This window comes from Oryza sativa, chromosome 6 (assembly GCF_034140825.1).
Source record: "Oryza sativa Japonica Group chromosome 6, ASM3414082v1".
Classification (NCBI taxonomy): domain Eukaryota; kingdom Viridiplantae; phylum Streptophyta; class Magnoliopsida; order Poales; family Poaceae; genus Oryza; species Oryza sativa.
Window position 1 is genome coordinate 24,887,916 of NC_089040.1, and position 25,425 is coordinate 24,913,340.

Below are 25,425 nucleotides of genomic sequence, written 5' to 3' on the forward strand. Positions count from 1 at the left end.
ACCGGGCAATCGATCGAACTCACGTTTGCGGGTGCTCGCTTTGTCCCGTCCGGCCGTGCCTGGCACCGAAAACGACTCCCCCCGCCCCGCGGCGCAAACGGAGGAAAAAGCGCTCGCGCCCGCGGGAAAAACCCATCATAAGCTAGCAAACGCGCGCCTCGATCGATCGCGCACGGCACGGCAACGTACGTACGCAGAGGCTGCAGGTTCACTGAACGCGCGCGCGCCGCGCGGCGCGTGACGCCCGCGCCTACGCACGTACGCCGCATGCGTCGCGTCGCGCGTGCTGCGCTCGCGGAGACGCGGGCAGAGACCGGCGTCGCGCGAGGTGGTGGTAGTGGTCGTCGTCGACGCGCACGCGCGCTCTCGCGCGCCCGCCGGGAGAGACGCCCCGCGCGCGCAGCTTCGGATCAACTTGCCGCCGGTGTCCGAGCTAGAATTCTACTAGTACACGTCAAGGCGTCAAGATGGGATTAGATTCAGAAAACCGGCTGCTAAACAAGCTAGGAGAACTTGTTAAAAAAAAAGAAACAGGGATTGTGGTTTAAGCTATAAACTTTTGAAAGACGACTATTACCACGTCTGTGTGGAGAACTATTAATCTAATTTTTTTAGGAAAAAGAAGTGTTTTTGTTTGTCTAATATATATGAACTTTAAATCTTGATCTCCTACTTAATAGCAGTAATTTCTTCATATATACATGCATGGCTAGCTTTCTTATGTGCATAGCTAGCTACTGCAAATTAAAAAGAAGCCAACCAGAGAGCAATCAAACAACGATTATATGATAAACTTAACACAAGTCGCAGCTAGGATGAATATATAGATAGCTCAAGATGCAGATGTGAGTGAAGTACTGTGAACTAATTTTCCTATCTAGATCACCGTGGCATCTGCTGATCCACAGATTACCAACACACGACACCATAAGGCAAACTATATAAAACAGGCCAAGTGATGTAGGTGGGGGACTAATTAATCAATTAACCATTAATTGCGTTTGATTGAAAAGTTAATCAAGCATTAATAATTTGCATGAATTAGCAACCGACATATTTCCTCTTTCATCGTTCTGGTCTTCAGGACTTTAGGTCATCTCACCCTCCGTCCCTCGTACTACGCCTTAGCTAAAACAATCGGCAAATTGCACAAGCATGCATTCAAGGTTCAGCTCACCTGGCCACATGAACTACCCAAATGGAGGCCGAGAAAGTGCAGTCCAAGACGATGATGAAGAAGACTCTGGATTGCTACTCCTAGCCAGCAATTCATTCATTTCCTAGGAATTCTTGTACTGCATTTTGCGTGATCTAAGCAACAATCCAGTGTTATTTTATTGCTGCAACTTGCAAAAGTTGCAAGAACGACTGATCAGGTCGAGAAACAGCTCACACATTTCATTTGTTTAAGACTAGTAGACAGTATAGATCGAGATGGATGGATGGATGGACCCTTGGTCGGTCATGCATCATGGTACTACTCCTACCTTTCTCTCACGAATCTATCGATGGATTCAGCTCCCCAATGCAAGAAAAAGAATAAAGGTCTTGGTCCAGTGCAAGAAGGGTGAAGAGAAAGAATTAAAAGTTAAACCCAACTTGATGAATGATAGAGCATGGAAAGAGCTGCAACTTGTGTATATATTCAGCTCTCTAGCTGCAACTGCAATGGTTGATGACGATGACGACGACGACGACGACGATGCATGTACTTGGATAGGATGATTGATTGGTGTGTCCAGTCTGCTAATTCAATTAATTTTGCCTGTCCTAGATCGAAGCTCAGAGAGTTTCAACAGTGTTGTGTGCTGCTGAAGTACAGACTATTTAGGCCACAATTTCACAAGTTGAGTTCAGATCTAGAGTTGCATATGGAATAGTATGTACTAGTATATGTCATGTCGATCTCTCTTCATTGCATGTTTCTCCAATTCAGTGATGAACATGCATGTAAAATTGATAGTACTATATAGTTTGGTGAGACATGCACTATCAGGTTCAAATTGTCAAATTGTTGTGAGCGCGTCAGGTGCAAATGCAATGGATCTTCAGATCAACCACCGGGCCGGGGCTGACCGTTTGGCTGTCCCACAAAGCTGCAATAAGCTCCATTTGTAGTAGAAGAATAGTACATGCGTACCTGTCTTTCATCTTCAGCGATGGGGGTCGTTGCGAATTGAAAAACAGCTGTATTGCACGGTGGATTGAAGTGAGGAGAGAATTTAGCAGCTGTGTATAATTAATCAGAGAATTTCTTTACTGCAAATTAAGTGTTATGTTTTTGTATGGTCAGCAATTGCTATTGAATAGCATATATAATATTGTTAAGAGTAAATTTCACAAAACTATTAATATTTTGATCAAACTATCATAAAAATACTTATTTAATTTATGTGTCATAAAACTACATATTTAACGTTAAAATTATCACAAAACCGAATATCACGAAACTACTATTTATATTGAAGTTATCATAAAACTATTGAGTTTAAATCCATAGCATTGCCATCATATTGGAGCTATGATAATTGTAGTTTTGTGATTAAATTGGCACTAAACTTAGAGTTATGTGATAAATTTGCTACTTGATTTTTATTTTTGTGACACTCTATATTAAATCTATAGTTATGTGAGAAATTACACGTTAAATCTATAATTTTGTGATAATTTGATCGGAATATCTATTGTTAAATGATATGTGACATACAAGCATATGAGTTTGCAAGTATATATATAATCTAGGATTATGATAATTGACTATGATAAAAATTTTGACATGTAAATAAATTTCTGCTGGAAGAATAATCATCTTATAAGTGATCTTTATTCAATAAGCTGACCTAGTTTCTGCAATGTCGATTTCTGGGGAAATAATTAAAGCTAATCATGCCTATCACTAAACAGTGTAAACTTTTTATTGAAAGCAGTAGTATCAATAAGGTATAGTCCATTATACGAAATAGTAATAACGTTGGTATCTTCTTTTTCTAAAAATAAATCATATGTCTTTTTCAAATACACCCTATTTTGGTGTTGGGAGAAGATTGAAAGGTAGAATAGGAGCAACTATAGGCGTGCCGTCTGCCGATGAATACATCTCATTTTGATATGTACCTTACCTCCCTCCTCTATAGAGAATACGGAGTACACTTCTTTTGGACAAAATTATTGTTCTTTCACTTTCTTCTTCTTCTTCTTCTTCTTCTTCTTCTTCTTCTAATATACTTGGTAGCATAATCTTGAAATTTTTATCGATTAAGCTTTCTAAGCTTGGCCATTACATACAGATTGGCGATGTATTAATTAATCACCTACTCCCTACGTCCTAAAATATAATAATGTTATACCATTCAAAATTTGTCCTATACTCCAAAGTGTAACAATTTCTCCACTCATATTCCCTTTTTAATCAATTATAATATTTTGCCATTCAAATTCTTCACCTCTTCATTTTCTCGACCAATCACAATATTCTTTTATTTAATTTTACCTGATTTCTTAATATCTGTGTAATGTGAGATGGGCATAAATATGTGAGAAATGCTTCAATTTATGAGTTTATATTTAAACCTCACTTAACCAAACAAAGCCACTTAGGAGTTAGGAGGGGGGGGGGAGAATTAAAAGAGCAATATATAGATTGACAGGTAAAAACTCCAAACCGTACAATTAAAATCCATGTTTATAATAGCATCAAAACATAGAAAAACAGTTCGAGCTACCTACCTTTACTCAAATTCTACGTATACAACCCAACTCACCTATAAAAAAAATAAAAATTCTCCCAGTCAACTCGTTGGTCAAACAAATCATAATTCTTGAAAGGGAAAAAAAAAGAACAATTCACACGACGTCAGCTCGACCTTTCCATGGTGGACTGGTAGTTTGGACTCCGGAGCTCGTTCAACAAGAGGGACGACCGCGTAGAGCCACTGACAGTGGGCCCCACGCACAAACACTGGTCTGAAATGGGCCCACGTGTAAGTTTCAGTACTCTCGATTATTAGTAGTTCTGTTCACCGAGTCATTAATCAAACCCCCACAAGAGGCCACCACGAAACCGCGTAGTAGATCAACCTAGGTTATGTTTAGATTCAAATTTGGATTAAACTTCAGTACTTTTCCATCACATCAACCTATCATACACACATAATTTTTCTGTCACATCATCTCTAATTTTAACCAAAATCTAAACTTTGCGCTGAACTAAACACAACCCTAGCTGATAGTACAAGAAAATGGAAGAAAAATAACGAATGCATTTTTTTTACTCTATGAAACAACTGCTTCATTTTTGGCTCATTTTGTCTCCCAACTCCTAAGTTGGTGAGAAGGGCTTAATAATGTTCTCTTATGTTTGTTGCTATTCATAATTTATTTATTTATTAAAAAAAATTAAGGTGCATCAAGAAAATTAAGAACCACAAAATTATTCCAACTTGAAATTACCGAGTTTTACATAGAGAGAGATACTAGGCTGATAGTAGTAAGATAATTAAGTGCATCTAAGATTCTAGAGTAACAAGATAAGTCAAGATATTTAACTATTTGCTAATTTTAGACGTGACAAATAATTATTTAACACTTGAACTTACATGTCGTTGCCATATAGGTGACAAATGATTAAACGTTCAATCTAAAAGTGACAAAAAAAATAGTTAAATGCCCATATAAGTTAGCTAGTCCTACTGGTTGGTTAACAACCTAATATAAACGGCAAGAAAAGTAAGCTCTAAAGAACATTAATCTAATCTAAGGTTTTATTTGGGAGGCTTATGATGCTGCCGCTTCTCTCAGAAGTTTTAGCTCACACGAACATTTCAGATTATCATTAATCCATTATATTTAGGGATGGATGGAGTAACTACGGACTTAAAAAATAAACTAAAAAATTATTAAAAAAGAAAATAAACTAGAAGTCACATGCGGGTTCTTAAGCTGGATTCTCAGAAGCTAATGACTGACAAGCTGCCTCTTAAGCTTTTTAAATTAACAGGGGTCTAATTAAGACGAAGCTGTGGATTTGATAAGGGCGAAAGAAGCTGGGGGAGGAAGGAAAAAGGGGCGCAATAGTGCATGCACCTGGACAGGACTGGACGACCTCACCACCCACACCACCACACCCAGCAGCAGCAGGCCGTTGCATGTCGTATCGCATTTTATTTTTCTTTTTCCCGTTTCATCTCTCTTCTTTCTCTGTTTCTTTCTTTCCGTTAGTTATAAGTGGTGGGTGCGCCCAGCTAGCCCAGGTGCGTTGCACTTGTGCGCACACGGAACACGCAGCGCGAGCCAGCCACAGCCGTGGCAGCGCGCGGAGGGTGGTGTTGATGTAGGTGCATGCACGCACGCGCGACGGCGAGCGCGAGGGGTTGGGTTCGATGGACGAGCGGTGGACGCGGGCGTGGTCGGTCGATCATATCGATCGGTCTCGCAGGTTTCTCACCTGGAGATCAGTCTCGATCGATCGGTTGATCAAGCGGCGCGCGGGCGCGTATTTGGCAGCAGGCAGAGTTGGGCGATCGAACCGGCATTTTCCACGGATCGATCCGCGTGGCGCATGTCCACAGTAGGGGCCTTTTTTTTAAAAAAAAAAGAAAAAAACTTGAGGGTGGTATACTGGGGCACTGGCTTTGTTAATTTATCTGGGCTTAGGCCCCGTGTTGGGGAGTTTCTGGGCACTGTAAGTTGTCCTAAAATCCCCTTAAATAAATTAGATTCTCATTCAGATTTGATTTTGAGTTATAGAATTTAGTAAAAACTAAAAGAAGTTATAAAACTTAACTATTATCAGAAGCTGATTACCAATTAATTATCCTCTAACAGGGCCTAGTCACCGTTCGTTCGAGCAGTGCTAAACAACCGCACGTAAAACAAGAAAACTTTTTAGGACATGATTAATTAAGTATTAATTATTATAAACTTTAAAATAAACTTATTTGATTTTTCAGAATATTAATTTGTATATAGAAAGTTTTGCAAAACACATACCATTTAACACTTCGGGAAATATTCTCACAAAATACAAGGGAGTAGCTAACCCAAAGTGCTCAAAATAACTCAGCCTTATTCCTTTCAAATTATTCACCAAACTTTAAAGCATATTATTTGCTCAATGCTTTGAAAAATACATTTTCTAGAAAAAAATCTTCTACCACATTGCGTAGACCTTGTGTTTATATTTTAAGCTATTTTGTTAAGTGCATTTATGAAAATATTAATTCATCCAAGTTTAATCTGCAGTAACACTTCACTTAATAATTTATGAAGTTAGTAGCTTTTAGTTGAATTCGCTTTAACTGGTAGTATATATTTGAAAGTTTGGCCATTTTATTTATAAAAGTTATTATGCTGCATAGCTTTCGTTCATCATTGCTTTAACCTTTTAAAATTTATCGGTGGTTAAATGTAAACTAATAATAGAGAGCATTGATAAATATTGAAAGCGGTTTTGTAAAAGGAGAGTTGAAAAATGAAAGGAGTAAAAATCAGATCGTGAACTGCATAAATGCAAACTTGTTCAGTAATGAATATGGTAATGTACTAGACAGCTTCCTAGTAAAGCCATGCTACCACTGTGGTGGTGCTCTTTTCTTTTGAAGATGAAGATTAAGTTTTTTACGTAAAATGAGATGGTATTAACATATGATTGATTGAGTTTTAATTATTATAAAACTTAAAAAATAAATTAATATGATATTTTAGAGCAACTTTCATATAAAAAGTTTTAGCACTAAACGCACCGTTTAGTAGTTTGAAAAGCGTGCCACGAAAATCTTAATTTTCATTCAACTCTTATTGGAAAAAAGAACATGACCTATGTATCAAAACAAAGCATCTTTAAATTAAAAATCATATGCCGATTAATCAACACAAAAACGATGCAAAAATTGTGGGAAATTCTAGTGTGAAAAAAAGTAAATTGTTGAATTTTTTTTAATTGAATATCCTGTGATGACGAAACCAATTGAGAAGTTGGATTTAAAGATTTTTATTTTTCAGAATGGTAATGGAGAAATGTGCAAGATCATACACGAATTACCGATTCTCTTTGATGTTCTAATGTCCGAGGTTATACTCTCTCCATTTTTAATATCTAACTTCGTTGTTGTTTTATAGTAATACATTTGACCAATCAACTTATTATAAAATTCATATGTTTATTACAATTTAGTTTCTTATGACTTGAGTTATTATTAAATCTTCACTATATTTTTATATATTTGCACAAAACCTTTTAATAAGATGAATAATCAAACGAATCATAAAAAATTAAGGACATGAAATATTAAAAAACATAAGTAGTATTAACAACCAAGAGAACAAACGCATACTACTACATGCCTATACAGCCGTATGCATCCAATTATAATCTTTCAAAATAAAAATCTAACAAGAACACTTCTTCTTTTTTTTTCATCCCAAAGCTATCAAATTCAAACACAATCAAAACTCCACAATGCCTCCTCCCCATCCATCCCACTGTAAAAAGAGGGGAAAAAAAGAGGTCCATGCATCAGGCATGTCCAGCACACTGCATCACTGCAGCACCCCCCCCAACCCCCCCCCCCCCCCCCCCCCCCCCCGAGAGGGAGAGAGAGAGAGAGAGAGATTCAATGAATCCATTGCAAATCCAGCAAATCCAGTGTGACAGGGAGGCCAAAAACAACCCCCCCCCTCCACACACACACACACAACTTGTGCAAGTTGGGCAGGAATCCTCATCATCCTCTCCATTCTTTGGCTTCCCCCCTTCTTCTCTACCCAAAGCACATAAAAACCACCCACCCTCTTCTTCCTTCCCTCTCCTCCATCACCTCCTCCACCTCCCTTGATCTCCTCACACTAAATCTGCGATCTTTTTTCCCCTCTCGCCTCCTGGCGATTGGGTTCGGCGTTCTCCTCATCTCTTGTTGATTCTTGCGTTGTTTTTTGGGGCCAAATTTGTTGGTCTGATTTGTTCTTGAAGAAGTCGGCATGCCTCCGTTCCACGATTACAGAGGTAGGTAAACAAGATGAGGAATTTTAATGGATTTGGGTTTGGGTTCATGCTGATGTGTGTTTTTGGGTTTGCTTTGTGCAGATGGTGGTGTTCTTGTGATGGAGCCGGCGGCGTCGGCGGCTCTGTTCGGCGGCGTCAGGTCGCGGAAGCGGGCGCGGGTCACCGCCGTGCCGCCCTGCGGCTTCGTCTCCGCCGCCGCGGAGGCGGTGGAGGTGGTGGAGGAGGAGGGGTTGACGGCGGCCAAGAGGCAGAAGCAGCAGCAGCAGCAGCGGGAGGCGCCGTCGCTCGACGCTCTCCCCGACGAGTGCCTCTTCGAGATCCTCCGCCGCGTGAAGGGCGCCCGCGCCCGGTGCGCCTCCGCGGCCGTCTCCCGCCGCTGGCTCGCTCTCCTCGGCGGCATCCGCTCGTCGGAGATCAAGCGAGAGCCGGCGGCGGCGGCGGTGCCGGACCTCAACCAGGTGTTCGTCGACGAGGACGAGGAGGAGGAGGACGAGTTCGAGGTCCCCCTTGGCGGCGGCTGCTCCTCCGAGAGGTGCCTCGAGGGGCGCGAGGCCACGGACGTCGGCCTCATGGCGGTGGCCGTCGCCGACGCGCTCCGGGGAAGCCTCGAGAGCCTCGTCATCCGTGGGAGCCACCCGACGCGCGGCGTCACCGACGCCGGCATCTCGGCCGCCGCGCGCGGCTGCCCGTCGCTCCTCTCGCTCGCCCTGTGGCATGTCCCTCAGGTAACCGATGCCGGCCTCGCCGAGATCGCCGCCGGCTGCCCCTCGCTGGCGAGGCTTGACATCACCGGCTGCCCGCTGATCACCGACAAGGGCCTCGCTGCAATTGCTCAGGGTTGCCCGGACTTGAAGGTGGTGACCGTCGAGGCATGCCCCGGTGTTGCTGACGAGGGCCTCAAGGCGATTGGCCGGTGCTGCGCGAAGCTGCAGTCGGTGAACATCAAGAATTGCGCGCATGTCGGTGACCAGGGTGTCTCCGGCCTTGTCTGCTCCGCGGCCGCATCGCTTGCCAAGGTTCGCCTCCAGGGATTGAGCATCACCGATGCTTCTCTTTCGGTGATTGGGTACTACGGGAAGGCGATCACCGATCTCACCCTCGCTCGCCTTCCCGCGGTTGGCGAGAGGGGTTTTTGGGTGATGGCCAACGCCCTTGGCCTGCAGAAGCTCAGGTTCATGAGTGTCAGCTCCTGCCCGGGAGTCACTGATCTTGCGCTCGCATCGATTGCCAAGTTCTGCCCGAGCTTGAAGCAGCTCAACCTCAAGAAATGCGGTCAGGTCTCGGATGGCCGTCTCAAGGATTTCGCGGAATCGGCAAAGGTCTTGGAGAGTTTGCAGATTGAGGAATGCAACAAGGTTACTCTCATGGGCATTCTGGCCTTCCTCCTCAACTGCAGCCCGAAGTTTAAGGCCCTCTCACTGGTCAAGTGCAACGGGATCAAGGACATCTGCTCTGCTCCCGCGCAGCTTCCCCTGTGCAAGTCTCTCCGATCCCTCACCATCAAGGATTGCCCAGGTTTCACCGATGCCAGCTTGGCCGTGGTCGGCATGATCTGCCCTCAGTTGGAGAATGTCGACTTGAGTGGTCTCGGTGCAGTTACAGACAACGGGCTCCTTCCATTGATCAAGAGTTCCGAAAGTGGGCTGGTCCATGTCGACTTGAACGGCTGCGAGAATCTCACAGATGCTACTGTTTCTGCCTTGGTGAAGGCACATGGTAGTTCGCTTGCACGCCTCAGTCTCGAAGGTTGCAGCAGGATCACTGATGCAAGCCTGTTTGCCATTTCTGAGGGCTGTACCGATCTCGCCGAACTTGATCTCTCAAACTGCATGGTCAGCGACTACGGTGTTGCAGTGTTGGCGTCAGCGAGGCAGCTCAAACTTCGTGTCCTCTCACTTTCTGGTTGTTTGAAGGTTACCCAGAAGAGTGTTCCTTTCTTAGGCAGCATGTCGGCATCGTTGGAGGGCCTCAATCTCCAGTTCAACTTCATTGGCAACCACAACATTGCATCGCTGGAGAAGCAGCTCTGGTGGTGCGACATCCTTGCTTAGAGGAACAACAACTAGTTGCTGGAGGTGCTGGGTCATCCATCTCCAGATGCAAATATACGACCGTAGCGGTAGTACTCCTACTTCAGTCAAGCTTCGCAGCAGCAGAGTTGGTTTCTTGGGTCCTGTCTTTGAGTCATGGTGGACTTCCTTCGTCTTAGAGCCGGTTGTTTTCCGGGGGGCATTTTTAGCCGAGTGCTCGTTTTTTGCAGGTATCCTCTTGGGATAGTGCCTGTTCCTTGAGCCTTCGGCTGCCATTAGCGTGGCACCCCTGCCCCTCTATCCCAACCTTGGTCCTTGTTGATTACAGTCATTACATCATGCTGTTTTTTTTCCATTGCGTCGTGTTCGGAGCTCAAATATTGTCAAAGCGTGTTCTTCTTTTCCGGTAATTCTTGTTAGTCGCGGACATCAACACCGTTCGTAGAAACTTGGCTGCTCCAGTTCTTCAGTGTCCAGGTGTTCGCGATCTCTTCGGGTGCGTATGTTTGTTCCAGTTCAGGTCTTGTGCGGCTTGCGGTATCGTGGGTAGTGTGTGTGTGTGTGTGTGTGTGTGTGTGTGTGTGTGTGTTTGTGTTTGCAATGGGGGTTGCTTCTTATGGTGTTTGTAGGGGTCTCCTGATATTATCCTTGGGGATCCGGCCTTTGCAAGGTGCATTCTGAAGGGCCTTGCCATTGACAACCCTGTGTGGTTGTTTTTCTACTCCGGATCCCTGGTTTTGCTGGCAGATTGTTGAATGCTGTAATCTTTGTAACCTTCCCAGATTAAATAAAATGTGGTGTTTCAGTTAAACTTTGATGTGTGATTTGAGTTCTAATCATGTCATCACTTGTTTGTGCAATTGTGCTGTATCAGTATGACAGTATGCAAGTCGATTCTCTGTTTGAAGTGGAGCTCGAAACTTACGGTTTTGCCTGTGTTGTTGTGCCTGCTTTGTTTTCCTGATGGATTTGAAGCGGCTGCTTGGTTTCACTGAGATCAAGATCTTCCAGTGATGCTTAATTAGTTTCCTGGATTTTCTTACAGTGGCACCTGGTTGAGAATTTTACTGAAGCTGACCGCCTTACTCTTCAAACCCTTCTGAGAATGAAATCCGTGCAAAATTCCACCGTGTTTAGTTCCAAAATATTTCTTCAAACTTCTAACTTTTTCATCACATCAAAACTTCCCTATACACATAAACTTCCAACTTTTCCATCACATCGTTCCAATTTCAACCAAACTTTCAATTCTGACGTGAAAACACAGCCTTCATGTGAAACTCCTACAAATTCTATGCATCCTAAATGAGCCGTTCAAAAGATTAGAACCCCCATAAAATACACATGAAATTCGTGTATTCCAAACGACCCAATGTTTGAAAGATAAAGACCTGGAAATTCCACGTGAAATTCCTATATTTCAAAGGAGCCATCATTCGAAAGATCCTTTGTTCCAAACGAGCTGCTTCAAGCCGGACAATCTTGGAGGGGGTCTCTGTCTGAACCAACTTTTCCAGAGCATGAAGTTTCGCTGCCGGATTCGTCGTCCTCTCAAAATTCCAAAGAAAATTTTTGCTGGTCTTTGCTAAAACTCTGGTCGTCTAGTTCATCTCACCCTTCCTACCTATGGGCTGGCACATCTCCAACCCTGCACTCACCATTGGGTTAAATGCATGCACTTGGCTTTTGATTCCCAACGCTAACCCACTACGTCACTGGCGTGACGAAACCACCATTTCGTCTCTTGGAATAATAAAAAGGACTCTGATTTTGGTCTGCATTGGAATTATTATTACCAGGCTTCCTCTCTTGACCTTCTTTTTGGAGAGGCTGGACAGGTTCATCTGAACCTGGGGGAAGAGAGAGAGAGAGAGAGAGGGAGAGAGAAGCAAAGCAACCTTTTGGGAAAGGTTTGGAGATAGATTTGCAGTTTTTGAGTGGGAATTAGTTTGAAGGTAAATGATGCATTGGATTAGTTTCTGGGTGACGTGGCCATGGAGAGGAGAGGTAGAAATTTATTACTGCCTCCGGTTTTGTAATGGATGACGTCGTTAACTTTTGGATATACGTTTGACTATCTATTGTATTTAAAAAATAGTAATTATTCTGCTGTGAGTTATTTTATCACTAAAAGTATTTAAAATATAATTTGTATCTTATATATTTACATAAATTTTTTTTAATGAGGTAAATGATCAAACATGTATTTAAAAATTATTGATATCGTCTATTAAAAAATGAAGGGAGTCCTACTACTCCCCCGTCGCAAAATATAAGAATCTAGAACCGAATGAGATATTTTTTAGTATTACGAATCTGAGTTTTTATATTTTGGGACGAAGGAAGTACAATTTAACAGCCACTAATTTGATTATGGATTGGAAGGATTAGTTAAAGGCTTCTTTTACCGTTCTGTGTACCTGGCTACCCGCCTTGAATGATGTGACACAAAAGATAGGATTTTTTTTTCCATGGTTGCAGTATTTGAGTGGCAATTAGTTTATATGATAAAAGATGCATGGGATTAGTTTCTGGTTGATGTGGTCATGGAGAGGTAGAAATTTCATGACAATTTGGTAACAGCCACTAATTTGATTATGGATTGGAAGGATTAGTTTAAGGCTTCTTACCATTCTATGTACCTGGCTTGCATGATGGGACTCAAAGATGGGTTTTTTTTTTCCATGGATGCTAATCTGCTAGACTGCTAGGAGTACTAGTTTAACTGTTGCTGGACGAAACGAGTTAAACTAGTTTCGTCGAAAGCTGATTTTGATTTTGAATTTTAGAATTTGATTTCAAACTGATACCAAGGGTTTTCTTCCTCACTTTGGTTGCTATATCTTTTTTCCAAGAAAGTCAAAAGGGCAAGTAAAGGAGATGCGAAATATACCTAAGATTATTCTTACGAATCAAATTAAAAAAAATCAAAATTAACTTCAGATTATAATCAATAGATCAAAGGCTTAAAAGTTGTGGTAGGCAGGTTTCCCTTTTCTTTTCCATTTCTGCCCTGGAAATACATATAGGATTATATCACAAGATTAATTGCTCTCATCCTTGAGAACGGCTAAGTGAAGAAGATCCGACATACACGAGAGCATTTCGACGTTCACAAGTCATTCCAGTTTCATGGCAGCAAAATAACCAGCTTATTTACTACTACTACACAAGAAACCTATCTATATCCATGTTACATACAGACTGCACAATTGGCCGCTATATGGACTATCTACAGTTCTATATTAACAATACTACCAAAACATCTGGTGCATGAAACTAGAATGGTACACTGATCTACTGAAGAACTGACTCAGCTATGTGGTACATGCAGCGCCTGCAAGAGCAACTTCGGTGGACGGGCTAGGAGTTGACAACCTGAAAACCTGAAAATCCCACTGATGCAGGAGTTGCAGCTGCGTTAGCGCCAGGCTAGCATGTGGCTGTCCTCAGCAGTGCGGATTTCGCTGAAACTTCAATCGGTCTCCAGATTATGCTTTCCATCTTGTTGCACAAGTTCTTGTAGAACTGCAATGAGTGTAAATCTGAGTTAGCAATCGTTCCGGATGGACGAAAAGTTGGATGTTGCACCTTCGAATGAGCATTTTGACACATTGTGTGAAAGTTATCAGTGTCAGTCAGGCAGTGTCAGTCATTTTTTTAGATTTATGAACTAGTCTAGGCAATCATGCTACTATATTCGATTAGGATACAAGACGATATGTGGAAAGACAGACCCTGTGGTATTCCAGTGTGTCACCAGCAACCTTTCGAACATCAACCATGAACAGAGAAGGAGCAACTTCGAAAACCTGCGAATGATGCATTTCAAAGCATAAGACAGCATGAAAAATGTAGTTTGTGAATGACAAACAGCAAAATGTTGTTCCCCAACAAAGGGCAATGTAAGACTACCTGTAGAACAACAGCAAACGGGCTCATTCTGTTTGAAGATACACCTTCAAGACGCAACTGCAGAAAAGAGTTAGCAATAAGTATCATTACATCAAGAGTAAGAAATGAGTTGCTTGTTGAAGAAAATGTTTTGTAATTACCTTGTAATTCTGAGAGTGGACCTTAAGACCCATAGTCTCAGCAACAACTTCAATTGTAGCTACTATAGTCTTTGCTGGTTTCCTTGAGACAAAACGAGTTTGACGTTTGACAAACTCCTACAAATATAAAACCCATCATTATTGCAACATGAGCACTCCATGTGATGAAAGTTGCATCAGACAACATAAGTTATTCATGAGGACTGCAGTTAATGCATAAAGCAAACACCAAAGTTATTCATGACGTGTGGCACACTATGACGTATGGTCCACGTAAAATAAAAAAATACATACTAAACATGTCTAGGAAGATCTAATGTAAGAGCACAAACATTGAAAAGTGGGTTCTTCTTTCTGCTATACGAGAACATTGCAACTAGAATGAATATATGGTTGGTGTGGTCAAATACTTCACAAACTAAACAGGTGCAATTTAAACCATGGAGATTAGCTAAGAAGCAAGCAATCAGATGTTTTTTTCTCCTTTTATGCAGGGTTTCCATTTCCATTCAAATTTGGCAAAAAACAGAAGCCGTCTGCCACCAACCAGTACACTAAGCGATAAGAAAAGAGAATAGACAATGGGATCGATCTACAGTCGGTTAATCCATATACAGTGGCTAGAATATAGTTCCACATAATACTAACGCCAATTGAAATGGATGTTCGTTTAAGTCATTTATTATAAACAAGATAGAAACCCCTGAGCGACCAACCGTCACTAAACCCAGTGCCTCACAGCCTTGTAAGTAAATGAAATAAGCTGACATGCCAGATCTCCGTACACTATAAACCCATCAGCGTTTCAAATTTCATTGCGCTAATGGTTCTCCAACAGCAAAATGGTCAACCATACCAAGAGTGTTACCAACTAAAAGGAAGAGTGGAACTATGAAATTACCTGCTGTCTATCAAATAATGCTGAAAGATCCAAACCTTGAGATAATGTAATCATCTCGAAGGCATTCATCACAAGAGGGCCACCATCATTATGAGTCACTTGCTCAGAAACGTACTTGTCCTGAAGCCAGAAAAGTTGTATAAATATAACTATAGAAGCAAATAGGTGACAGACAATTGGCAATATACCAATGGCATACACAAACCTCAATATTGTCAAAAACAGCCTGTACATCATCCAGATCAACATTTTCATCTTCACCACGTTTAATGGCTACATAAGTCTTCTTAAACCATGTGTCTTCCCTTATCTGTTCAATAGTGATACGCTGCAAAATAGTGAAAAAGGCCTAAGAAACTGGAGACGGCAATTTGCAAAAGCAAACACTCTATGCTGGTTGAAGATCTATGCGTTAGACTTATTAGATTTGATTCTAGCAAGATTCTGTCACTGGTCATGTATAGTTGTATACAGTATTTCTGTAACATATATGGCAGCACTGATATGAAGAAATTAGTCTTTGTTTTCTGCATTCTCTCACATAATTTCTGCAGCCATGCAGACTGAGACTGAAGTATTAAATTGGTGACAAGAGTACTTTGGAAGCTTGAGGTAAACTTTACTATAAAGGATGATTTGTTTCTTGAAGATGCAATGAAACAACCTAGTGTGTGTACTTACAGTTTTTGGATTTGGGTCGAGTATTCTGTGGATAAGCGATGTAGCACCTGGAGAGAACCAATAAGGGCATGAAAACTGACCTGCAGTAATCTTTTAATGTAGGAGTAAACATATCAGGTTTCAATCTCATCTGAGTAGAACGATTATGTAGGTGTTCACATCAACAATTTAGGGAAAGAAAGACTTATGCTGCACACATTAGTAATGAAGCCAATACCTTATCATACAGTGTTGGAAGATCATCTTCCTCAAAAGGAAGGTATCCAGCCATCAAAACATAGAGAATAACACCACATGACCAAACATCTGCTGCAGATCCATCATAACCATTGTTGCTAAGCACCTAAAACATTGACACATGGTAAAGCGCATATCATATATGTACTAAAAAAATGCCCCTAATCTTGTCTAAGGAAATGGCTTGAAATGCCCATATCACAATTTTATGAACTAGTTCAGACAATTAAAATCACAATAGCTTGAACATGGTGAAATAAGACAGCTAGAGATATTTATTTAGTGATGATGGCAGAAATATGCATAAAAATGAGGTTTAGAACCCTGAAGAGAACTAACCAACCAAATAACTGCGAGACAGGTAGAGAAACAAAGAAATAGGTAATCTCTTTCTAGTCTAACAGACATTTGTATCATACATACAAATATGATCTATAAAGAAAATCTAGGAAAATTGAATTGCATCCCGAGTAACTCGTCTAATTTTGCAGACATATTTCTTGCATGTAGTGTAGCTAATCAATTAGCTCCTTGCCAAAAAAAAAACATTTCGTACAGTTCAATTTACCATGCATTGAGAGATAGAGAGAGAGAGAGCATCATACCTCAGGAGCAACATAATTTGGTGTTCCACAAGTTGTGTGAAGAAGGCCTACTCCCTGAAATCCCTCAAAAAAGAAATCCCAATCAGAACACTTCTAGGATAGAAATACAGCATCATTAAAAGCAATTACTGAGCTTACTTTCTGGGCCAAAGTGCTAAGTCCAAAATCAGAAACTTTCAAGTTTCCACGTGAGTCAAGAAGCAGGTTTTCAGGCTACATAACATGCCCAAAAAAAGGGTAAGCATGAGATATTGCACCTAGTGAATAGGACAAATGATAGCCAAGTGTCTCTTATCAGTAACGGACCTTCAAATCTCTATGATATACTCCTTTGCTATGGCAATAATTGATGGCATCAATAAGCTGCTGGAAGTACTTCCTTGCTTCATTTTCACGAAGCTTCCCTTGGCGAGCCTACAGATATTTGATCGCATAGGTTCATATTTTAAGAAAATGCACAATAATAAAAAAATGTTCCTTTCTTTATATTGCCTATTGGGATTATATAATGGGCCTATAATTTACTGAACAGAAAGTTTCTGGTATATATGGGTGATAAAAAGAATTTACATATGGAGACACTGCCAGATTGGCACAATTCTTATATTTTTTTAGTTCAAGTAGAACAGCAGCTCATCGTTATTTCGGTAGTGTATATAATAGACTCCTTACTATTTTATCGAACAATTCGCCTCCAGTGATAAGCTCCAAGATTATGTATATCTTCGTCTTTCCAGCTAGAACCTACAAAATCATAGTAATGGTAACAAAGTAGTGACACAGGAAGTTAAGATAGCCAACATAGGAGTTTTGTTAATAATGAAAAGTTATATAGGACAGATGGCAAGTAAATATTTAGCATACCTCGTTTAGTCTAACTATATTGGGGTGTCTTACAATCTTCATTATTGATATCTCCCTTTTGATCTGTCAAGTAACATGAGAAGTGAGTTCGTAATCTAATGCCGAATTAGAATGGTTTAGTCCTTTTTTTTGTTATCATGATTAGCGATATTGCATAAACAACACAAAGAAAGTACATCTCGCATAAACTGGAAATCTGAAATGGGTGCTCACAGCAAAATCAGGTAAAACTGGTGGTCATCATTGATTTGCAGAACAGTTAAACTAAACAAACCAAATTTATACACATGAAATTGCAAACACAATTGGGGAGAAACTAAGCTTCATGGCAAAGCAGTAGGCTTAGGATTGTAGAACAGTTATATTAAACAAACCAAATATATACTTGCAATTGCAAACACAATTGGAGAGAAACCAAGCTTCATGGCATAGCAGTAGGCTTAGGATTATAGAACAGTTATATTAAACAAACCAAATATATACTTGCAATTGCAAACACAATTGGAGAGAAACCAAGTTCCATAGCAACTAGCAAATCAGGAAGCTTAGGAAAAGATTTACACCACTATAATTAGAGAACTTGAGCACTTTGCAACAAGATGCATCCTCAAAAGATGTCGTTGGATAACCATATGAACCAACTATTTGTAGCATTTCTGCAAACACCGCAAATCGAATTAAGCTACAACAGACCAAATTTTGGTAAAATCACTTTCAACACCCAACCATTTCAATTCTGCAACTGAGCTTCTGTCAGCCCAAACGAGATGAAACACCAAACAAACCGCTCGAATTAAGTTTTTCTTTCTTTTCTTTTTTTTTTTTAAAAAAAAGGTATTTTCCCCTTTGGGAGAACAAGAAATTTAAGGCTCTCCAGTTAATTCCTTATTCTTAATCATCAAACGGCAAGAGCTGCGCGCAACTCGCACGAATTAACCAGTGGTGCGCATTGCTGTCGAGGTATATTCGGAAATTCTCCATCCGCCCTCGTCGATGCGCGGCTGCTCACCATTTGGCAAACAGCAAAGCAGCAGCGGAGAGCACCCAAATAAAAAAAAGTGTAAAAAGAATCGCCCGGATCAAAGCAAAGGGGGGAGTGCGAGGAGTTTGATTTGGACTCGTGCACTGGCGGGGGCGGATGTGGAGGGTAGCGGGAAAGGAGAAGCGGGGGAATTACCTGGTGGAGCATGCGGTGGTTGAGGATGGTGTCCTTGTCGAGCACCTTCATGGCGACGGCGGCGCCGGTGTCGGCGTCCACGGCGAACTTGACCTTGGCGAACGTCCCCTGCCCGATGGTCCGCCCAACCTCGTACCTCCCCACCCGCTTCTTCCTCCCCGCCGCCATTCCCTCCTCCCCTCCCATCCGCCGCGCGGCCACGAATCCAACTCGGGGGGAAGAGGAGGAAGACGACGACGCCGCCGCGCGCGAGCTCGGCTTTGGGGGGGCTTCGCTGCCTGAATACCGACCATCTGGTTGACTGCTTGCCTATTTATGGGCTTCCACCCCCTCCGTTCTATAATACTCCCTCCGATTTTATTTTAATTAATATTTTGATAATCACACGATCTAAAAAACATATATTTGACCTTATTTTTCTATTATAATATATGTAATAAATAAATGAATGTTTAGTGTTTTGAAAGACAAATCTATATATGTTATTCTTGTTCTTTTAAACTAAATACTTTTATATATGTTGTTCTTGTTTTTTAAACTAAATACTTTTAAAGTTATGGATAGTCAAAGTTATAAAAGTTTGACTTCAATCTTATCTAAAACATCAATTATTATAGAACCAGAGGGAGTAATCGACATTTAACATAATAAATGGTTTCGATATATGGTTTTGATTAGCATATATTAAGATTTGAGATTACGATACCCCTCATTAAATGGTGTATAGGTAAGAATAGAAGGACAATTAAGGGTAAAATAGAAATAAATTTAAATGAGAAGTGATTATGAGACAATTAGTACTCTATTATGATAATTATTTTGTGACACATGTAAATCTTAGAAATACAATTATTATGGGACGGAGATAGTACAGAATAAAACGTCATATCATAAAATTAAGATTATTTTTTTCACAAAACATTTAATGCGGAGTATCATAGAATTATGTGCTATTACAAAACTACAGATTTCAAAGTTGAAACTCTTAGCACTAATTTTATCTCCAAATTATAAAATGTTGTAGTTTTATAATAATTTTGTTACTAAATCTGCAATTTTGTTATAATTTATTTTTTTGAGAAGCGTAGTATAAATCCAGGTGCCCATAACGCACACACACTCACGTCTATAAACACATACACACATACCCTACCTCTATAAGCATCTTCGGAGGACTGGACCAGTATATCTTGAGATTGATGAAGTCCATAGACATCTTGCTGTCGATGAGTACATCACTTACCACTAAAAAAATAATTAGCTGTAAATACGAGCACCCATGTTAAGTCTAAAACTTAAACCCGGATAGACTGGTTTCACCACAAGGGAATTTTGTTATACTTTATTTTAATTCTATTGTTTTGCGAAATTTGTTATTAAATATGTAGGTTTGTAGTTTTATAAAATTTACTCATGGTTTATAATAAATTTTACAGTATACTTTTAAAATTTAAAATCTACAAATTTAAAATTTAAAATATATGTAGTTTTATAAAATTTACTCATGGTTTTTAATAAATTTTAGTGAACTCCATTTAAACTATCAGAAACTATAGATTGAAAATGATATATCGCAAAATTATATATTTAACATTAAATTTATCATAAAACTATATATTTAATACCGTATCATAAAAATACATAAAACTATATATTTAATACCGTATCGTAAAATACATATTTAATAGTGATGTTATTAAAAAAACAACTACGAATTTTTAGCTTGTGGCTTTGGGCTATGGCTTCACTGCTGCGCGCAGCGCGCTGCTAAATGCCTGACTGCTTGCCTATTTAAGGCTTCCACCTGCGTTCTCTAATAATTGGCACGGTTAATTCTAGCTTTTTCCTTTTGCCATAAATTGGTTTTAGATGATTATATTATGGTGAAGAAATTTGTATGCCTATAATTACTGCGCTTAAAAAAAGATACAAGTTTAAACTAATGCGGAAGAAGTATTCTATTTATTTACTTTTGCATGACCTGAAAAAGAAGGGGACAGAAAAAGATTTTGCTCATGTTTGAGAGGTCGCTTTTTAATTCTTTTGTGTTGTTATTGTGGTGTTGATGCCTCCTATTGTCCTCTCGCTTTTTAACTTGATGGTGATTAGCTCGATCGGTTGATGATGATTGATGCGATAAAAGTTTGTGATCTCTCCGAATGAGTAGAAAGCATGATCGGTACTTCAGTAATGGCTGTGATGACAGTAAGCGTCAATTGTTTTCTTTCCTTTTTCTTTTCGATTTCGATTACGACTCAACATGTATACACACTCACAAACTGCAAGTGCGTCGTCTTAACACGTTGATCGCCATGTCGAGATTAGCGATATCTCTGAGTTACGAATTTATTGATATGCTAAAACCATACTTATATTTGTATATATATAACCCGATGAATAAAGTCATACCCCTACAATTCCATGCCATATCAAGGATGCTTCTCGCCGTATTCTGAAATTTGAAACATTTTAGAATAAATAGAAATAATTGTAGGGGTCATAACCATCGACAGTGCACAAACAAAGTGAACCAGAAATGGTTCGTGAAAAACTGGTGTGAACCATATCACTAGTTCAAATTGTCTTCTTAATTTGTGATATGAGAAAATTTTACAAAACTTTAAAGTGGTGTATCACAAAACTATAGATTTAACAAAAAAAAAATTATCATAGAACTACAACTTTAAGATAAAGTTTCACAAAACAGTAGATTAAGTAGCAAATTTATCCCAATACTATAGTTTCAGTCCCAATTTAATTACAAAACTACAATGTCCAACAGAACGACAGTGCTAGTGATTGAAACTTTACAATATGAAGTTTTGTGATAACTTTAATACCCCCTCCGTATTTTAATAAATGACATTGTTGACTTTTAAACACATGTTGGATTATTCGTCTTATTCAAAAATTTATGCAAATGTATAAGATATATAAATCATGCTTAAAGTACTTTGAGTGATAAAACAACTCACAATAAAATAAATTATAATTATGTAATTTTTTTAATAAGACGAATGGTAAAACGTGTGACAAACAGTCAACGGCGTCATCTATTAAAAAACAGAGATAGTATTAAATATGTAGTTTTGTGAAACTCTACCTTAAATTTGTAGTTCCATGATAAATTTGTTGTTAAATATGTAGTTTTGTGATACAACACTTCAAATCTGTAGTTTTGTTAAATATGTAGTTTTTTAATGTGATATTGAACCTTCAGCATCATATGATTGTGTTTCTCATATGTCTATATTTTTTTTACTATTGCCACCACCTGGAATTGTCTTCACGGCTTCCTTACTTACTTGTTTCGAAGATTATATTTTTATGGCTTGAGAAAGATAACTACAACATACAACTTGTAAGATGTTGGTACAAACAATAGTTATGCATCCTCTGATCAACCTTAGATGGAGATTTTTGTTTTTAAGGTTGTGCTTCTCAGTAGTTTTCTTGTTTTTAACCAAACTATAATTTTGTAATTCATAATTATTCATTCTACAAACACTGTAATAATTCTCTAGGGATAGTTTTTTTTTCTGCATTCCACAATTCATCTAGATATGCTTTGTGCTTCTCTAGGCCGTTAGATTTTTTTAACATTGGTAGAGATTCATCAAAGTGCAATTTGAAGGCCGCTTTGAAGTGGAGGATTCTTAATCCTATAAAATAATTCCTATGAGAGCCTTTGAAACAAAGGATTAAATCCTATCACTTTCTTTGAAATTTATATGAAATGGACAATTATATGGTGATTTCAGAGAAACAAGGCCAAGAGGTCCTAGTTCATGTTTTCAATCTTTTGTCTCTTGCAATCCTATGTTTCTTATGTGTTCCAATCAAACACCAATATTTAGATGGTGTTTGAATCTCATGAAGATGAAGATGAAGATAATGATTAAGTATTTCACGTAAAACAAGGTGGTAATAACGCGTGATTAATTGTGTTTTAATTATTACAAACTTGAAAAATGGATTAATCTGATATTTTAGAACAACTTTCATATAGAAAGTTTTTGTACGAAACGTATTGTTTAGCAGTTTGAAAAATGTGTCACATAAATCTTCTTTTTCATCCAACTCATGAGTTGGAGAAACGAACGGGACCTTAAAGTACTTTCATATGGTTTATCTTCCTGTAGGAATTTAAAATCTATGTCACTTGGTTCCTATGTTTTTTTTTCCTATTTCTATGTTTTAAAGGGAGCTCTAATTAAATACTATTTGTTTCACCCAAAAAAGAGTATATGTGAATGTTTGATATTAATCTCGATATTAAAAAGTGATTGGTAAATAAAAAAACATGACTATTCAAAGACTATATGGCCCTGAATATATTCCGATAAAATTAATATCAGAAAAGGAAGACAAAATTAAAGAAATACCATTCAGTTGTACTGTTCCTACTGGCTAAAGTTATGGACGAGTTGTAGACTCTTTAGGCTCCCCATTTCACAAATGCATCTTAAAGCTCATTAAATTTGTTTGTAGAGTTGCTTTTGACGTCTTAAGAGTCAAGGTGATGAAAATGGATGCGGCTCCTGCAGTACTGCATGTGCTCACTGACATATGGGCCTTACAGACCCTCAGCCCCACATTCAGCCCCACATTGAGTCTGCAATACTGAGGATCTGGATTGGACGAAAATCGCTTGCTGTTAAATTAGTATCAGAAGTCTTATCCATAAAAAATAGCATATATATGACACTCTAATATAAACATTCACTATGTCTATTTATTTTGCCAAAGGGCAAATGCAAATGTGAGGCTAAACCATGACTAATTTTCACCTTAGTGGTAAAAAGCCAAGATGGAAAAAATCCCTCAGGGGCAAAATGAAAAATGTTGGTACAAAATAATTCTGCATTTTTGTTTGTTTCCATGTGTGTTCCCACATATACTCGTGTAATTAAAAAATATTATCAAATATTACCTCCACTTGTCATAGATATATGACATTGGGAATACTTACTAGAGGGATATTCCGGTCTTTGTGAGGTGTTGTGTGTTGGGTTGGTGTTTATTCTTGATCTTTTTTCGGACACGGTGATTTATCCTTTCTGATCATGTTGATGTTGCTCTATCTTCACTATCAATGAAATACTGCAAAGTTCTTCTCTTTTTTTTTAAAAAAAACAATGATTAGATGGAGTAATTATTTGTATATCCTGTGTGTGTTTTAGGTTCTCGTAGAAGTAGCACGTCAAGAAACTAAGGTCAAAAGTCTTTTTTTCCCCTCTACATTTTGTGATGAAGAACTAGAGATAAATCAAAGTCTTAGAGCCCCTTCGAACCACAGGAAAGGAAAAATATGGATATAGAAAAAACCGTAAAAATTGAAGTAACTGCTTATTCAATCCGACATGAAGTGAAAACACAGGAAACAGGAGGAAATGTCCTTTGACTGCACGAAAGGAAAAAAATGAACCAAATGAAAGTTTTGAAGAGATCTAATCTCTTACTTATTTTTCCTATAAAATTGACCATAGGAATATAATCCTATACAAAAACTTTTATCTTTTTCTATGAATCAAAGGACCTAAAAAAATCAAAAAGAAACTGAGTGTCCTCCAAAAATCCTTTACCAGTCCTCAATTTCGTCCCTTATCTCTTTTCTAGTGCAATGATTAATTGATTAGGGGCGAAGTCTTTGACTTGAGTTGCGCCAAGGACGACGATCGCCAGGGCCTCAAGGACGACGATCCACTGGTGGAGAAACCGTCTGTAGTCCCGGTTGGTAACCCCCTTTAGTCCCGGTTATCCAACCAGGACTACGAATTTAGGACTAAAGATAGCTATCTTTAGTCCCGGGTGAAATAACTGGGACTAAAGATCCATCTTTAGTCCCGGTTTATATTACCAACCGGGACTAAAGATCGGTGCACCATTTTTTTTTTGCATGGCCCTGTTTGCTGCATGGTTGGTTATATATATATATATACATATATATATATATATATATATATATATACATATATATATATATATATACATATATATATATATATATATGTGTGTGTGTGTGTGTAAATCATATATTACATACACATATGTATAATTTAAAGCACTTAACATTTTATGTGCATATATATATGTTACCAAAATATATATTAACACAAAAGTAAATGTGTACATATATAAATATATATACATGCGTATATAGTACAATTCTTTTGCTCGGTAGCTATATATAGCTACGACTTCGACGCCGGCGCTATGTCAGAAGAGGAAGGACCGACGTTATGAATTGTCGATTCGTCGTAGTAGAATTCACCGTCGGGATTAAGGACTTCTTCGTTGAAGAATCCCATCGGCTGTTCTTGAACAGCCGTGATAAAATCCTTGTGTGGAAGATTATCCCTCATGTGAATACGCTATCATTCGAAAAATAATGACGTATCAATACATGAAATTAATAAACAACTTAACAAATCGATACGCAATGAACTTTTGAATGGTTTATGTATACGTACATCAAGCTCTCGTGTTGTGCATATTTGGTTTGATAAGCAGTGGGCATACTCGCATACGTAGTAGCCGCATAAGTTAGTTCCCTGGTCCTGCTTTACACACTACATGAGAAACGATGAGAGATTTAATATACTCTTTATATTAACTGTAATTAGAGATTAATTCAATATAATTTTGGATCATGCATGTATTCACTGGAAAATGAAACCTCCGTCCAAGTTTTTATTTCCAAGTCCCGCGGACCAATTAACGGAACCGATCCCAAGCCCTACATATGCAGTTGCAAGCTATGATTAATTATTACCTGAGATCAACATAATAGCAATAGATTCCCCGCGACTTTGGAATAGATGGCATTATATTACCTGTCTATTAGTTTGAAGACCTTGTCAAAAATCTTCTCCT

General features: G+C 39.1%; 2 protein-coding genes across 2 annotated transcripts; one reads left to right on the plus strand and one right to left on the minus strand.

The window, feature by feature from the left end:
* The first annotated feature begins 7,723 nt into the window (after positions 1–7,723).
* LOC4341476 (EIN3-binding F-box protein 1) lies at positions 7,724–10,840 on the plus strand. Its single transcript, XM_015787597.3, has 2 exons — positions 7,724–7,999; positions 8,081–10,840. Exons 1-2 carry the CDS (start codon positions 7,975–7,977, stop codon positions 10,048–10,050), a joined length of 1,995 nt encoding a protein of 664 aa, XP_015643083.1. The 5' UTR covers positions 7,724–7,974; the 3' UTR covers positions 10,051–10,840.
* Positions 10,841–12,976: 2,136 nt separating this feature from the next.
* LOC4341477 (CBL-interacting protein kinase 24-like) lies at positions 12,977–18,836 on the minus strand. Its single transcript, NM_001402867.1, has 14 exons — positions 18,550–18,836; positions 17,373–17,435; positions 17,181–17,252; positions 16,815–16,922; positions 16,647–16,721; positions 16,509–16,562; positions 15,884–16,009; positions 15,667–15,756; positions 15,191–15,313; positions 14,986–15,105; positions 14,085–14,201; positions 13,945–14,001; positions 13,767–13,841; positions 12,977–13,557 (listed from the first exon to the last, which is right to left on the minus strand). Exons 1-14 carry the CDS (start codon positions 18,733–18,735, stop codon positions 13,462–13,464), a joined length of 1,362 nt encoding a protein of 453 aa, NP_001389796.1. The 5' UTR covers positions 18,736–18,836; the 3' UTR covers positions 12,977–13,461.
* Between the last annotated feature and the right edge of the window lie 6,589 nt (positions 18,837–25,425).

Excerpts from the sequence above, each read along its gene's own strand:
- LOC4341476 (XM_015787597.3), top strand. The coding sequence starts at position 7,975 with ATGCCTCCGTTCCACGATTACAGAG. Across the intron at positions 8,000-8,080 it reads TCCGTTCCACGATTACAGAG|ATGGTGGTGTTCTTGTGATG; the intron begins GTAGGTAAACAA and ends TGCTTTGTGCAG.
- LOC4341477 (NM_001402867.1), bottom strand. The coding sequence starts at position 18,735 with ATGGGAGGGGAGGAGGGAATGGCGGCGGGGAGGAAGAAGCGGGTGGGG. Across the intron at positions 16,010-16,508 it reads CAAATTATGTTGCTCCTGAG|GTGCTTAGCAACAATGGTTA; the intron begins GTATGATGCTCT and ends TCAATGTTTTAG. Across the intron at positions 15,757-15,883 it reads TTCCAACACTGTATGATAAG|ATTACTGCAGGTCAGTTTTC; the intron begins GTATTGGCTTCA and ends CTACATTAAAAG.